General features: G+C 45.2%; 1 protein-coding gene across 1 annotated transcript in view; it reads left to right on the forward strand.

Moving 5' to 3' along the window:
* Positions 1 to 8322: 8322 nt before the first annotated feature.
* The window catches only part of KDELR2 (KDEL endoplasmic reticulum protein retention receptor 2), a 19322-nt gene continuing 10127 nt past the window's right edge, over positions 8323 to 17517 (forward strand). Inside the window, exons 1-2 of the mRNA XM_019512862.1 lie at positions 8323 to 8509; positions 14206 to 14306. Coding sequence (XP_019368407.1) covers positions 8419 to 8509; positions 14206 to 14306 — 192 coding nt within the window. The 5' untranslated portion in view covers positions 8323 to 8418. The remainder of the gene's footprint in view (positions 8510 to 14205; positions 14307 to 17517) is intronic.

The following is a 17517-nucleotide window of genomic DNA, read 5'->3' on the forward strand; positions in this document are numbered from 1 at the left end:
CCCCCCCCCCCCCAACAACAACAAAAAACCACCTTCTTCCTCCAACAAGTGTTAGACGTGTGCTTTTGATAAGATGATACAGCTATTAATATGCTAGGTCCATGCAGTGCCTAAAATATTTGTCTCAGTTTTAATTAACTTTGTCAGATCAGTGCTCACCTACCCCATGTAATTATTATGCTCCAGCATCAATCCCTGTTCTTTCAAGGGCAACTCCCTTTATTTTAAACATACAGAGTCTTTGGCGTTTCATAGAAACTGCCACGATCTGACCTGAGATTTTAGAAGAACGTATGTATTGCACAGTGACAGAGTGCATGTCATGCATGCAGCACCTTACTCCGTGTTATCACCACCTGATTTGTTTTCACAAGATGCAGCCAGTTGACACTGCAGCCCTTTTATCTTAGGACAGGACCTGGCCAGAATTCTTATGACACTTCCATATGAAAAAGGAATGGAAGCTTCTGCTGTTTCTTCACACTTTCAATGTCCATTATTGTTATAATCTCCCTCTGGCTTGAATCATCATCAGGAGAAACTGCATCCAGATGTGCCCATTTAACTCAGCTAGGAGTGGTGGGGGGAGAAGTGTGATGCAATGACTTTCATTCTATGGCAAAAAAAAAAGTGCAAGGAAACTCAAATAAATAATTCACTGAGGGTATTGCTTACACAGATAAGTCGTATTACCATGGTCCCCTAAATCCTAGATGATTGTAGGAGATCTACTGCTGTTCTGGCATTCAGTGCATCTTAGAGAAGGAGTTGAATTCACCAAGAAAACAAGCATTTTTCCAGAACCTGAACCCCTAAGGCATGAATTTTCTGCACATCAGAGTTAAGCAACCTCTTTTGTTTTGGAGAAGCTGGTATCAGATACACTGTTGTGACCAAAACGGTTTTCAGCATGAACCCTGAATATAGGAAGGCAGGAAGGAAACTGGATGGAAAAGCAAGGCTTCAAACAAAGAAACTCCAACTCCTTGCAAAAATTCAGCTTCTCTTAGCAAGTCTCCTTGTTCTGACTCAAGAACATCTTTAAAAACAACTCTTTTTTGAGTCACAATGCAACCTGCATTCATGGGTCACTGGCACCTCTCGAGTCTGGTGGGGGGCACCCGCAAAAGCTGGCGGTGGCATTGGCAGTAGGGATGGGTCTGGTGAACACCAGCGGCAGCAGGGACAGCCCTGTCAGGGGGGAGACATGACTCCCTATGCCCCACCCAGTTGCTTATGCCTGCATTGGCATATGCAACTAACTAGCAAGGAAGCTAGTTTAATCTTCTGTACTATCCAGCACTTGAAATCCCATGTCCCCCCCCCCCACATCACAAGTCTTTCTCATTATGAAAGCTTCAGTGTCTCTCTCTTTCCAGCCTTTAGATAGTTATGAGTGGATGGCTTGAGATAATTTATTCATTTGGATTTCTAGGCTGCCAGCTTCTGTACTTGTGATCAGGGAAAATAGTATGACTTGCACTTTAAAAGGGGTCAGCAAAGGTAATGCCTGCCCCTGTAACTGTACCCAGACACAGATAGAAAGTTGGAAAATGCATTGCATTTGTTCTTTGAAAACTGCACCAACTAAGAAGCATGCAATATGCAGCTACCTTTACCTTCTTGCCCCTTCCTTTTTCAGGATTAGTGTGCTTTTTCAATCCTGGTTTACAAGAAGGCTTTCTTCTCCCTGCAAGGTTATGGTCAGAGTGATTGTAAAATTGTGTTTCACACAGAAACTTTGATTGACAGATTTCCTACTCAGGTCCAACACTAAAGGGGGGAAGTGGGGGGGCAGTGCAGAAGCTGCAGAGGGGAAGTGGAGGGATAAGGCATGTGACAGGGGGCCATCTCAGAGCCAGGGCTCACCCTTAGCTCACCCACCTTTCTCTGGGGCAGTCCACCCAGTATGAACGCCACATGCCCTTAGAGGCTGGGAGAGCACGGCAAGCTCCTGCAGGCAGCCATAGTGCTGCTGGCAGCCAGGGGTAGGGGTGGGGAGGGAGTGGGGTGGCGGGGAGCGCCAACCAGTGGTCAGCAACCACCTGCAGATGCTGCCGGCAGTGTTGGCAACAGCTGGTGACAATTGGGGACCACCTGCAGACACTGTTGGCAGTGTCAGCAGGGGAGGTGGGTGGGGGTGGTGAGCAGCAACCACCCGCAGGCACCACCAGCAGTGCCTTTTTGCAGGGGGTACGCTACTAATCTCAAGGGGTGCACATCCACCTGCATGCACCCCCTACACGTCCCATATGCTGCCCAGTCTCTCCTGCCACAGCTTGCTAGTTTAATGAACTGATGTTACAAGCAGAAAGCTACCCAAAGTGCCCATTTTAATACCCCAATCCCAGAGGGCACTGTGCACTGTTCCATACCACCCCTATACTGTGTCCCATGCCTCACAGAGAACATCCAGATTATTATTACACCTCCAGCTTAAGGCCGGGCCAAACTTGGTTCTATGCCAAGTCTGTTGCACTCTGTCCTTTGCTGGGCCACACACATACCAACCCCCTCTCACGGGGCCTTTCATACTGCCTGTCACTGGGCCACTCTCTACCTGCCCTGCTCCCCTGAGCAGCCCCTCAGGACATTGGGCTTCCCTACTCTCAGGCTGGCTAGACCCCATGCAGCACTTTGGGTTGCTTAGGCTTCCCTGCTTTACATGGCTCTGGCCTTGCCTCACACAGGGCTGACTCTGCCCCTAGCCCTTCACTGGGCAACTTCACACATTTGCATACTTGTGGTGGCTGGCCTGTGTACTGCCATTCATGCCACCTCTATAGCCCTATTCAACACACCCCCTGGTGCAGCCCTTCCGATCACCCTCACATCCCTACTCTATACCCACTTATGCATAGTCCTTCAGGCCACCACAGACTTCTGCCCTATCAATCAATCTGCCCCCTTCACTGGGGCCTCTGGAGTCTTGCATCCCATGGGGCTCAGGTGTTCCTAGACATGCCTCGCCCCCATGCCTGTCCCTAGGTATGGGTGACCCACCAGGATGTGGGGGTTTGGGTTACAAAGTACCCCTACCCACCTTTCACTGGGGAGGCAAATGGCCTAGCATTTCTAGGCAACTGCCCTGCCAAAGGCAGTCCCACCAGGCCATCCTTCCCCAGCAGGGTGCAGCTTGAAGTCAGGACCAGGACCTCCTATCCCAGGGCTCTCTTGCAGTCATGTGACTGCCTCATTAGGGATAGCCCACAGCTGCAGGCTGCCCTGCTGCCTGCTCTTAAGCCTTAAAGTGGGAGGCACCAAAGATGCCCTGCCACAGGGCAGTAGGCTGCTGTGGGTCTGACTGGCCCTGACCCAAGCTCAGGGACAGTCAGAGCTGCAGCAACTGCCTGCTCCACTTCATATGCAAATATAAAAGGAGGGGCCTTTCCCCCCTTGCTGACTGGTGGGAAAAATACCCTTATCTTGTATTTGAGTAAATACAGTATTTGTTCTTCATTGCTTCCCCCCCCCAACCTTTTAACTAGAATCAACCCCTCAGCTTTGTCTTTGTCTCAGGGGCACAAGACTGGAAAAGGGGGAAGACTTGTTCAGAGGCAGATCCCAGACCAAGGCGAAAGAAGGAAAAAACTTACCTGTTGCAGAGGTCTGGAGGAGCGAGGAAGCGCGCAGTGGAAAACCGCCCATGCGGTTTGTCAGCCGCGCCCATATCCAGCTGGGAGAATTATTTAGATCTCAAACCCAGGGAAGGAGTACGGGGCCGAGCCAGGAGCAGCCAAGGGAAGTAGGCCTGGTGGATAAGGGAATGGCAGGGGAAGGTGAACAGACTACCCCAAGGAGTGGGACCTCCCACTTAATCTACCAGGACTGTACACTGACAGTTCGGGGCCTAGGGCAATACGGGTCAAAGACAGACTCTGCAAAAAGGGGATCAATTCAGCCCAGAGAAGAAGATAGGGCCAAGGCACACAAGATGAGGAGGAGAGAACAACAACCAACGGGGGCGCAAGAGCCTGCAAAAAGGCCACAGGTTTATGTAAATAACATCCCTAAACAGATCCAGTGGTGGATGTTGAGAAAACTCATTGAAAAGAAAGTGGGAGGTGTAGCCTATGTAAAGATTTATAAAGGGCCAGGAGGAAGACATACTGGCAGGGGGAAGGTAGAGTTTTGGAGAGAAGAGTATGCCCAGAAAGTGCTGAGTAAACAGTGGGAGATCTGGGGAAGGCTTCAAGATCTCCAGGGAGTTAGAGAGGCAAAAGATCCCACAATTTGCCCAGAGAAAGAGACCAGGGTGTACAGGGATGGAACGTAGAAGGGCCAGAAGTGAGAGGGAGAAAGAACCCCGAGAGGTAGGCTGGAGCTTGACCAACAGACAGCGCAACCTACCAAGGTTGGCTAGAGTGGGGGGACTGCCCGCGGCAGGGCAAATCCCATAAAATCCCACATGGTGCCCCTTGGGTAAAAGGCGGGTAGGAGGCGCCTTAAAACCTCTGCCCCTGCGCGTCTGAATGGTTGAACAAGAGCCAAGACCTGAAAGAATTAAGACAAAAGGTGTGTGGCAGATAAGAATGAAGACTCGACCCGGTGAGTTTGAATCTTAAGAGGGGAGGTGCGTAGCAGGGCACTAAGGTGCCCGCTACTTGTGCAGTAGTAATGAAGAGGCATGGGTGCAGGTTGCTACGGCAACTGGTGGGAGTCAGCTGACCGGACAGGGCAGGGCTTAGCTTGGCTCCTATATAACTCCCAGGCTGAGGCCAGGCAGGCAGTTCCCTGCCAGCAGCCAAAGGGGTAGGAACTCTGCTGGAGCAAGAGAAGAGAATTGGCCAAGATGCACGAGCAGTTGGCACAGGTAAAGGACGAAGCACCCTTGGGGGTGGTTTGAGTGATGTTGTACCCAACTGGCAGAAATTTACATTATAGCTTAGGGGCTTGAGTTTTGTGTTTACTACGGGTAGTTTGGGTGAATCTATTAGGAGTTAGAGGAGACCTCATAGGGGCCCTGGTGCCAGAGAGGGTGCAGCATTTTGGGGTGCACTGGCCCCAGCCCCAGGCAAAGGGGGCAGCGTGGGAGGCCCCAGGCAAAGGGGGCAGCAAAAGCCAGAGTGCCTGTGGGGAGAGATAAGGGCTGTGGTTAAGACTGAACAATGTCTGGTACATCTGCGAGGCTTGGGGTGTGGTACAGGGATGGTTGGAGCCACGCATAGCCCATAAGGCTGGGGTGCCCAGGAACCCCCATTAGCAGAGATGGGCTAATGTAGCAGGAGGTAAACTGTGCCCAGGGAGACGAAGAGGCAGCCTCCCTATAATATATATGAGTAAAGACGTGGCAGGCGAGAATGAAGGGTGCTTTGTAGACAACCTGGACACAGTAAGGGGTGCTAGGGGAGAGCACGGTGACCCCTAGGTTGCCCTGCCCACTACAGTCTTCAAGAAGCAAGGCAAACACAAGTCATTATGTAAACAACCTCAGCTGCTCTGAACATCACATTTGTAGTCAGCTTTTGGATATTTTAATGAACATGTTAAATTGTGTGAATACAGGTACACTCATCTCATTTACCTAAAGAGAGCTTTTTAAGCATAGGAAAGCCTACATATGTAAGGTATCCAGCTGTCTAGTTACTACATCCTCTTACATGACTCACCTGGTTTTTGCCAAGAATTTGAATAACTAGATTCAGTAAGGGCAAGGCACTAGAAACACTTGAGCATACTTATGCTGTATACATTTCTAAGGCCACCACCATAATGTTGTAGGCTTAATTTACTGATGCTTGGAGGTTTATCAAGTACTCTCAATGGAAAAGTCTGCATGAGTTCCTAGAGCCAGAAGCAGTCCTGCATTGATAGGATCCTAAAATCCCAAAAGGTCTTTTCCATCTCCCTGACCAGTTACCTGGCAGAGGAGCTGAATGTTCTTCACCTCATTTTTGGTATTGCACAGGTTGCAAGTGTGATAGTCTTTTGGGGGACAAAGATTTAATGAAAAGCCTAGATTATCACAAAAAGGGCAAGTTATGCTTTGCGTGTTTTCTTCTAAAGACAGGAACAACTTAATATATTATCCCACTATTCTGCCTGGTTTCATTTAACTTCAGTCTCCCACACTGAGGAAGTTACTTTAATGTTAGAATTGCAGGTACAGGCAACCCCTGCTTAGTGCTCTTAATTGGTTCCTGAAAAACTGAGCGAAACTGAAAATATTTGACAACTCAAGATGGTGACCGCAATTGTTTTTAATGATCCAAGGTGGCGACTGCAAGTGTTATAAGGAAACTCACTGAGTGCTAAGTGAAATCGGGTATCAATTTAAAATGAACATTATAGTGAAATAGCATTAAGCAGGATTGCCTGCAATTCACAACAAAACCTAATTCTGATCCTGCAAAAATTGGGATTCACCATGTGATGTGTCAGATTGAATTTTCAAGACTCACAACAAGCTGTTAGTGAATGAATTACAATTATTCATAAAGATTAACAAGCAAATAAGTATGATAACCAGCGCAGACACCTGGAATAGAAAAAAACAAAACCACTGTTACACATTGTGAATTATTTTCCCAACTCTGTCATGTTGAACACTTGGCCCATAGCAGAGAAGGTTTAAACAGCTGTTCAGCTGATGGTGGTTCCCCTCTAGGTTACCTGACAGGAGCTGAATGTCCTGTATCTCATCCCTGATATTGCATAGGTTGCAAGTGCAATGTCCCTTCTGGGGACAGAGTATTTATCTTGGTTTTTTAGTTAGCCTCCCTTCATTGCCATGGAGACCCCAAATGAAATAGTGAGCAGTAGACCAAGCAAGCATGTAGTTTGTATACAAAAGGGACTAGCCGAAGCCATTTAATATCACTTGGATACCATCACATTGAGGCCAAAGTTTTACAGTTTTCAGGAAGCCAAACTGTATACCTCAGAGGGTGCGTCTACAACAGATGCTAACTGCACAGTAGCCTAATAACATTGGACAGTAGCGTGCCAGGCAAGAGAGGTGCTAATACACTATTGTGCAGTAGCATTAAACTATTGTGCAGTAAGCGTCACTAAAAACCCATCACTACTGTGCTGTAGGGCAAGTTACTGTACATTGATTGTATACATGGTTAACCAAGTATCATACTGAATGCACCATAACTACAGCTCATTAATGAACATGTAGACGCACACAAAGACCAATAGCGACTAAGGCACTGGTGATATCCAAGGCCCCGGCAATAGCAGATGCCAGTTTCCCTTGCCTTATGCGGGTTTTGTATGTGCAAATTTGCTTTTATTCCATGACTGTTTTTTATACCAAAAATTTGTTATATGCGAGGTAAATTCACTCTTATGTGATGGGTGTGGTGGAAGCCCACAGTCAGCTGCTTTGTGTGGTGCATTGTGGGAGTGATGCACACCAAAATATAGTCTGCTGCGTGGATTTTTTTTTAAAATAATTTTTATTATTATTTTGCCTGTCCTCAGACAAAGGGCCGCAGGAGCAAGCTAGCAAGGAGCCTCCCGTTTCCATACAGTGGGCTTTAAGCCCTAACACCTTGGCAGGTACTAAACCACGCCAGGAGAGCAGTGATCCCTGGGAACACATAAGGAAAACTGCCTCCTTGGACCCAGAGATATGGAGTTTCCCCAGGAATCGTGCTCGTTGTCTGCAACACGCGTTTCTGTAGTTGCCCTCCCCACCACGAACCGCGCGTGCCCCTGGCAGCTGGGGGGCACGGCGGCTGCAGGAACGAGGTGATGGCGGTGGTGGTAAGTGGGGGAGCTCCCACAGATGCCACTGGCACTGTTGGCGGCAGTGACGAGCGTTGACCAAGGGTCGGTGACCACCCGCAGGCGCCGCTGGGAGTGTTGACAGTGGCCCATGGGGATCGCAGACCACCTGCAGACGTTGCTGGTGGTGTCGGCAGCAGGGTGGCCCCCTACGCGCCACCCCTGGCCCCCACTGTGATCATGCCCGGTGCTTGTGTGGACTATCTGCTGTGGCGAGTAACAAAACGGGCTTGTAAACGTGGTAGAAACGGGCCTGGGGTTCTTGGCGGTATCCCTGTTTGTTACATTGTAACGTGGGTTCCCTTTAGGCCAAGCGGAGCTATGCAGTCTTGCAGGACCCTGCCTACCGCATAAAGCAGGGAAGCCTGTAGCCGACTCAGCGGACGGGACCTGCCAGGCCCGGCCCGGCCCGGCCTCTGAGGAAGGTGCAGCCCCCCGACCACAGACGCGGCAGCGCCCCACGGCTCCGCCGCACGCCCGGGCTCCACGCAACGGTTTTCTTTTGGCGGGGGATGGAAAACCCTTCCTCGCGTCTGCGGGCGCTCCTCCCCGGGGGCGGGCCGAGCGGGCGGGGCCCCGGTTCCCGGCGTGCAGCGGGCTCGCTGGCTGTCTGGCCACGTCTCCGGGCCACGTCGCTGAGCTCTCGCCATCTTCGGTCCCCGGCCCCGGCCCGCCGCCGCCATGAACATCTTCCGCCTCACCGGGGACCTGTCCCACCTGGCGGCCATCATCATCCTGCTGCTCAAGATCTGGAAGACCCGCTCCTGCGCCGGTGAGTGCGGGGCCGGGGCGGCGGGAGGCCCCGTCCACTCGCGGGAGCCGGGCGCGGACGTGGCAGTGGGGCTCGGGGCTGGCGGCGAGGAGGCGCCTTGCACACGAGCAAATGAGTCGCCTTAAACCGGGGCCGACGGTGCAAGGGAGACCGGGCTTGGCCCAGGCGAGTGTGGAGGCCTCGGAGTCCAGCCCACGCTGTGGAGTGAGCTGCTGGGGCCGGCTGGACGTGGGGGGATGGGAAGGTGGTCACTTGTGTCCTGGACCGGCCCTCCTCTCCAGGCATTTGGTGGTTTGCAGAAGCACGTCTGGGAAATTCAGTGCTTCCCTTCAGAGCCATTGTGAGGCGGGTATGTCACTGGGCGAGCGGGTCTCATTTGCAGGCGCAGCGGTAGTCCAGGACCCGCATTGACCAGTGGTAGTCCAGGACCAGGACAGAGCCCCAGAGAGCTGACAAGGATTCGGTTGTCTGTAGCCCAAGAGCTCTGTTCAGCTCCTTCCTGGGGCGAGTAAGGGGTTGTGGAGGCAATGGGTTATGTAGTCTGTCTGTCTAGACATATGTGAGGAAAGGTATGTGGCCTGGGGAGAGGTGATGGGGACAATCGGGATGTTAGCCAGGGTTCAGGAGAGCCAGGCTCAGTTCCTTGGCTCAGTATCCTTCCTACCTGGCTTCCTCTGAACACGGGCTCAGTAATTACTCTAGCAGACCTACAGTATCAGAGTCCTGTCTTACCCTCTGAAGTACTGATGACCAGCCTGCTCCCCAAAACTGCTTCCTTAAGAGCCTCAAGGTTCACTTCAAATGAGCCTCTCTCTTTACCACATAATTAGAAGTTAATACCTACTCCAGAAGTAACTTCTTCCTTATTGTTTTTCCAGCACTATGAGTTGAAAGAGCTCATGTGAGAAGGCCCACACTTCTCCCATTCTCCACATGCCCTGTTAAAAGAAATTGAAGGCAGAGTAATTGAAGCTGAGCCAAGCCCCCTCTCTCCCTCCCTCCCTCCTAAATTTTTTCAGCAGAGAAAATTTGCTTTACTCTGCCCTTTAAACGGGTATCTGGGAGCTGGTAAATTTTATCCTTGGGCTTATTTCTTGATCTTTCTTGAAAAGAAAGCTCAACAAAGCCTGAGGAAAAGAAGTGATGCTATAGCTGTGATGGTTGAGGAATCATGCAAGAGACAATTGGGTAGTTGGTTCAATAAAAGATATTGCCCCCCAAAAATCTTTGCCACTGTGAGGAAAAAAGAGAAATTCAGATCCTTAAGGCTCAGATGCCGAGCAGAAGCAGCTTGGCTTTCAGAGAGCATGGGGGGGAGCATGCTTTTCTGAGGCTCCTTCCTTTTCCCTGTGACAGATGGCTGAGCCTGTGTTTTTTGTTTTGTTTTTTTTAAAGAGAAATTTTATAAAGATATATTTGCATAAAAAAGGTTAATAAAAGCTGTTCCTGAAACACATTGGTTGCTGCTAAATAACTGTCATTTGAGGTCATTATATGATTGCTTACCAAGCTTGTTTGTTAAAGCATTTTGTAATTTAACCTCAAACATTCATATGCTTTACAGTTTCCTCAGACTAAGTAAGAGTGTGAACAAATGAAGTGCTAATTGAACTGCTGACTTCCTCCCAGTGTAGAAGAAGCTTAATTGTTCCGAACCTAAATGAATGAGTGATTCCCAAACTGTTATCCTGGGTCCATGCAGAGCTGGCAAGCATCCTGGTGCTGAATCTTCTTTTCCAGTGGCTTCTCTGCATATGTCCAGGGTTGTTATTCCAAGAGGAGCTTGGGGGTCTGTAAAAGCAGCTGGAAATGAGGGGGAGACAGCCTGGGAGCCACATAAGGAAAGGAGGGGGAGTGGCTGTTTGAACCATTTGAAGTATTAAGAGGTGGTTTATGTAATCAGGAACGTAATGAGTGCTTACAGATCTGCTAAGGAATGATGGCTGTTAATAGTGTTTTGAGTAATCCTGACTTCTGTTGTTCTGGTAGGGCACTGGATTGTTGGAAGGTGAAAGTAGGAGGTAACAAATTTAAGTTGTATGGCTTCTTCAGAACTATGGGAGAGGGGCAAGGGGGAGAGAGAAGGGGAAAAAAATCAGGTTTTTGGATGTGCAGATTGGTTATTAGCATCCAAATTAGCGTCTTAGAAAAACATTAGCTGCTCCAAACACCAACTCAGAAATGATTACTAGGAATTGGGCAAAATGCTGCTGCTAACTATTGAATTCCTTTGTAAAAATACTCTGTGACATGGAAGTCAATATAACTTGTAAAATTATGTGCTTCCAAGAACCGTTTTATGCGGATTGTGTTCTCTAATCCATTTTAAATCAAATTAGGTCGTTTGTTCTGGAAATTACTGCTTGAAAATTGATTTGCTCTTATCTCAATATTCCTTGCCACGTGCTAAAGATGACCTGTAGTTGCAAAGGCTGTTGAGTTATGTGCTGAATACACTAAATGATCAGAGTAAAAGAGCATGAAGCTTTTTGTTTCTTTTTAATATTATCTTTCATTGTATTGTTTGTGCTGGAGTCAGTATGTGCCATGGAGCAGCTCGTGCTATGCTAAAGATCTCACACTTGTCATTGTTACTGTTACTAAGACCTGCTAGTGTGCAAGGAAAAGGCAAATGGTTTTTTGTTTGTTTTTTTTGTTGTTGTTGTTGTTTTTTTTGCAGAAAATACTATTTTAGAAAGTTTCTGGTTTGTTTTTGTTTTTTTGTTTTTTTTGTTTTGGATACAGTCTTGCTTCACCCCAGCTTGAAGCTTACTGTGTGGTTCTGGGGTATGTGTTCAGTGTTGGGTGTGAGTGGCTGGTCTGAATTGCATGAGGATACATAAGGCACCAGTTACATATTGAAAATATTTTCATTGCCCATTTTAGGGCTTGAACTACCACTTAACAGTGGCCGGTAAGAAGTTTCCTTAGCGATTTGGGGGGTTGAGCCATCAATTCTTCCGTAATAATTTTTTTTCCCGTTTCTTTTCTTTTCTTAAGGTGAAAATTTGAGTTTCTGTTCCTGATGGCTGAATTGTGGTTTGAATTGGGAATGGTAATCAGTATAAGGTTTTTCTCCCTGAATCTGTAAGTAGGGCACTTGAGCCACATCATCACTTAGATTTTTGTGAGCAGCAACAGCAAAATGAAACCAACCAAAAACCAGTGAATTCCAACTGCTGTTCTTGGCTGTGGGACTTGGTGAGGGCCTTAAGTGCAGCAATTTATCACTGTGGCTTTTTGGTAACGTTAGGGAGTGTAAGCCTGAAGGGCTTTTTGTGGGTGAGGTGGAACATGGGAGACTTGTGCCCCAGGCATGCAAGAGACTCTTGAGCAGAGAAAAGCAGCAAAAACTACCTCCTCCATTTCGGGAGCTGCAGGGGGTAGGTGTGCTGTCATTCGTTGACAGCAGGCCGTAAGGGTCCATGGCTAGCACCACTGGGTTACAGATGCTGATATTTCCCAGCTTTTGGACTAACCTGTAGCCTGGGTCACTCGCAGTCATTGACCCTACCCCTCATTTTGTGTGTGCGTGTCCCTAATGCTGGCCTGCATATCTTTGCATTGTTTTTCAGTAAATTGTTCGAGCCCTGCTCATCTTGTTCTCTCTAGTTTTAGATTTGGTTTAACAGTGTGTTGTGCACCCTTCATTCTGGGAAAAGCATAAAATTCAGTCTAAATGGCTTATGGAAGTCCATAAATGTAAAATCTTTCTTTTTGGGAATTGATAGGAGGGTTGTAGATTTTAGTGCCATATTTTCATTTCCTTTATGTAACTTACCAAGTATGTCGAATTCAGATTGCAGTATGCTTAAATATATAGACATGGCTATATAGCATTGATTTCATATATTCAGAGAGGGTCTTGTTATGTCTGTTCTGACTAGTGCTAAATGATTAGTTATGGTTGTATAGTATAGTCCCTGCCTTTTGCTATGCCCGTTCAACTCCGCTGTCTTCCAACACATTGAGAGCTTCTTGGTTTGGGAGCTCATGGTCAGAGACTTCTCCAGGGTTTGCAGTGCTGAAATGGTATTTTGCTTGCAATTTACCGTCAAAATGTGGCTTTCTCTCAAGAAGCACATTAATTATTTCCTGTGAACTAACTTTGGAAGATTCCAGCTTAGAAAAGATAAACAAGCTCTACCATGTCTGCCCATTGGTATAAATTAAGGTTTGTGGCTTTTATGTTTTTTCCTCCCCTATGCTGAGCTTTATGGGATTGGCAGTTTGTTAGCATTAAGTTTTATGATAAACATTTATCTCACATGAAATTAGTAAATCAAATGCTTAATAAATTACCAATTACTGCAGTTAAGCCATTTTAGGATTCTGTCCATTGAGCTCCTCCAGTAATACAGTGCTATACGTATCAGCATGCTCCCTTTAGGTGTAATTCATGATTTTATTTGTGGAGACGCCATCTCAGTTATTCTTCAGCCAGCATTAAAAGAGTTTAAGCATCACAAAGGATTCTTTTTGTTCATGGTCTTGCTTGTAAAAGTCCTTACCAAAGAAATGAGTTCTGTGGACCTCAGTTATGAGGAGTAGGGATTTGTAGATTTTTGGTCTTACCTTGCTATAAAATAGGACAATTTTGCAAATGCTGGATATACTTTCTTCTTCTCTGTGACTTTGAGCAATGTTGAATGTGTTCAGCTAAAATGGCTGGGAGGGGATTACTTTTGCCTAAAACAGTTGGGCAATGAGAATACCTGCATGTCAAGAAAAGTGTTGAATAGGGATACCGTTGTTTGCACTGGAGTACCAGCTCAGAATGGTAATAACAAGTAATAAGTTACAGGCAGTTTTCAGGAATGCCTGAGTGATTTTAAGCTTTTGCAAGGTCAAGGCAAAAGTTATCTTAACTTCAGGCACTGAGTGTAGTCCTATTGAAGTCAAAGTTAAGTGTGCACACAAGTTTTTGCAGGGTCAGAACCTTAGTCCCCAAAGTCTCATTTTCCAAGTTACTTTTGGAAAGTGGATTCAGGCTCCATGTCACTGAGGCCTTTTAAATCTTATCCTCAGTGTTAATAAGCATGCTTTGACTGTTGCATAGGATTTATTTGTTTTGTTATGGGTGGGAAAATTAATTTTATGATTGCAATGCACAGCATTACAGTATCTTTAATAGCTTTCAAGTCACTAAGCAGTTGGTGTTAATGTTCTTTCCTCTTATCACTGGAATAACAGTATATGCTGTTCACAAATTCTGTCTTTATACCTTTTGAGCTATTCAGCAATAGATAATGCGACAGAGTTGTCACATGCTTCAGTACAGTACAAAGCTAATGTCTGCTAACGTAATTGAGCCTTACTGTGCAGAGACTAGTGGTGACAATACAGAAGAGATGCCATGCTCTCCAAAACCATGACCTGTGAACTGTCTGTCAGTGTATGACTTCTAATAACTTTTATCCAAATCTTAATAATATGAGCACTTATTCATTGCATAGTTCAGTGGTGCCTTTTGCATCTTGGTTTTGATATCACTAAGATGGGCAAACTTGTGATGCTTGTACTTGGTTCTGGGAGCTCCAGTCTTTGTCCTAATTGTGTAGTCAACCCAGCTGGAAATAAGGATTTATACTCACCCTTGTCCCCAAATGCTTTGAAGAACATCATCTTTTCTTTCTTTCTTTCTTTCTTTTTTTTTTAAATTTTTTGTATAATAATTATTTCCTTTATTGCTTTAGGTATTTCTGGGAAAAGCCAGCTTCTGTTTGCACTGGTCTTCACCACCCGTTATCTGGATCTCTTCACTTCATTCATTTCATTGTATAACACATCTATGAAGGTAGAGTATACTGAATAAGTGAGAAAAGCTAGTCATTTTTGTTGCATGCATAGTTCATAATTTCATTAACAAAAGCTTTTCTAGGGTGGATGGTGGTCCAGTATATTATCCACTTGAGTAAAGGACTAGAGCACTTCAGATAAGGCATGTGGAAGTCTTCACTGCAGTAGAAATATACTTTCACTACTACAGATCTCTAAAAGCTGCTTGTAAAAGAAGATTTTTACATCCAAAGTAAATGCTGCCACAAGTACAGTATTTAAAAAGAAAGCTGAAATAAGTGATTTGTTTAAAAGCTTTGTAATAAACTGTATTGCTTCTCGGCCTCTTGTGGGCTAAGATCAAGTGTTGCATCTAGGGCATAAATATAGGACGTTTAGGGCATCCATACACATGCTCCGGGGTGGAATGGAGTGGGGGGTGCTCTGGGAGCCACTCTAAAGTGCCAGCAGGGTCATGTGCATTTGGTGTCCTGCACTTCAAAATGGCAGCAGGGGCGCTTTAACTCAGTCAAGTCTGCTCCGACACATGCTAATTAGCAAGCATCAGAGCAGAGCTCTATCACGTGTATAGGTGCCCTTAGTTCATAATAACTTAAACATCAGTTATTACAAAGCAAGAAAAGCCTTTATCCAAGTCTAAAAATGAATGACCCGTCCAAGTCTGCCCAAGAAGTTCTCAGGAACTGGCCCCAGAAATCAAAGCACTTCTAAGTATATTTCCTCAACTTCCATGTCTCTCTTATTAACTGTACCTTTAATGTTATTGGTTCTGGGTTTTTTTTCGGTTTTTTTTTCTTTTTTTTTCTTTTTTTTTTTTATTTCCGCTTTCTTTTTTGACATGGCTTCTTTTCTACATTGAGTCTGATACAGCAGCAAGGTATGGAAGAGAAATACTTGGAGAATTTGCAGCACCAAAGTGCAATGAATTTAGATGTCTCAGGTCCACTTTCCTCTTCCAGGAGCGTTGCAGTGTTAAGGTCAAAAGATCATGTAACCCTATTCTTGGTAATAGTTACTAGAAGTTCAGAAACAACTAATAACTGAAGAGCAATATTGTAACAATATTTTGGGTCATATAAACCTGCTTGGAGCAGTCAAACCTATGTGATTATATTAAATCAGTGAATTAAGTTTTATATTCATATGAAAAACCATGGATTGAGTAAAGTATTCTTGAAGCAGGCTGTTCACCCTGTTGCCACATTATTCACGGGTAGTGCCAAAGAGCTTGAGTCCAACTGTTTAAATACTTAACTCGATTAGGGAGTGGCTATTGCCAGGTTTCTGTTCTGTTTATCTGTTGGTCATAATTCAGTGTCATGGTTCTCTGTCTGATCTCTAGGGCAAACTCTTGCTGTAGCTAGCAAAAGAAAGAATGTGAAGATTTAAACACGTGACGTTTATACAATTATACTCATACATGTGAACTTTTTTTTCTTCCACAAAAGAGTTGGTCCTCTCCTTGAATCCAGTGCTAGCTTAATAAAATAATGACCATCTGATAGTCCCAAACCATTGAACAAGAGTGTTGGCTTCTCAATAGTGTACAGCAGTACTAGATTCAATTTCCTTGAGTCCTGGGTTCTCTAGTACCCTTAAACATGAAAAGATTCAACAAATACAAAATTAATTGTGTTCAGTGCATATGTTTAGGAATGTGGCTCGGATCTATCCAGTGATAAGTAAAAGTATAAATTACTGTATGAATATGTCTGTCAACGAGCTGAAATCTTGCTCTAAACTAAATGGAATTGTGACCTTTTTAAAGTCAATGGCAAAATGACTTAAGTGGGGCCAGGATTTTACCAAGTCATGTAGAAAAGTGATGTTAGCCACTCTGTTTCACTGACCTTTAGAACATACAGAACTTTCCCATTTTTGCTGTTTATAGTGATTAAAATAAATGCAAGGCACAGGACTGTTGCCAGCTACCTGTGATGCTGTAATGAAGCGATTCAAAAGATCTTAATTTTACATGGAACGCTTTTTATGACTACATTTTGTATTATGAGCTCATAATTTTATTAGGATCTGAGTATAACCCTTCCCATTCAGCTCACTTAAATATCCTTGAAGAATTTGTATGGTAATCCTTTGGGATTTTTAATCTTTTTAATACTTTGCGCATTTTGTTTTTTGTTTTTTGCTGTCTTGCAGCAAATGCTCTTACCTGGCTGGTAGTCAAAGTTACATCCACACACAGTGATCTGACCTTTGATCAACTCTATCATAGGGAGCTAGAAAACGCCAATAGTCTACTTACTGGTTTGGAATATTTTAATATTTACATACGTTGAATTGGGCAGATTAAATGACTAGTTTTGGAGGTAATGTAGTAGTCTTCTGAATTAGACTTTAATCTAGGTTCTCATTTTGGGGTGATTTGGATTGTGACTTCAGTAAGTCATTTAATGTTTCTGATTCTTAGTTTCCTCATTTGTAAAATAGGGTTATCTATCTCCCTCACAGAGACTGGTATGAGATCTAACACCTATAAAGTGCTATACAAATTCAAAGCATTATTAAGATTAAGTCACTGACAGAATTAAAAATGGTTTTTGTCAGATCAGGGCATCTAGCTATGTACCCAGTCTGTTTTGGTTGTTCATTTAAAAAAACAAAAAAAACCCTTTGAGTCGTGTATGGCACAAATATCTTGAGCTTTTAAAATCTTAGTTTGGAACCATGGAGTAAGTCTAGTTTGTTAGAGGACTGAGTATGCCGTAAAGACCATACCTAGGTTTGTCTGCTATCCTATGCTGCAGTGTGCGTTTGAAAAATACAGTTGTAAATATTTGGAAAAAGTCCCAAAAGACATGGTATGAATGGATTATGCATAGATACAAGTTAAATATTTGGCTAGGGGTTTGGTTCTTCCTTCCTTCATCTCTTTCTTCAATAGAATCATAGAAAAGAAGGGTTGGAAAGGACCTCAGGAGGTCATCTAGCCTAACCCCCTGCTAAAGCAGGAACCTTGCAGCCAATGCTTTTTCTTTAGCCAGGTCTTAAAAACCTCCAAAGATGGAGAGTCCACAGCCTCTCTGGGTGACCTGTTCCAGTGATTTTTTTTTTTTTTTACCACCCTCAAGTGAGAGCATTTTTCTCGCATCTAACCCAACTTTTCCTTGCTGTAACTTGAGACCATTGCTCCTTGTTCTATGGTCTGTCATCACTGAGAACAGTCCAGCTCCATCCTCTTTGGAGCACCC

This window comes from Gavialis gangeticus, unplaced genomic scaffold (assembly GCF_001723915.1).
Source record: "Gavialis gangeticus isolate Ggan-Ray unplaced genomic scaffold, GavGan_comp1, whole genome shotgun sequence".
Taxonomy (NCBI): domain Eukaryota; kingdom Metazoa; phylum Chordata; order Crocodylia; family Gavialidae; genus Gavialis; species Gavialis gangeticus.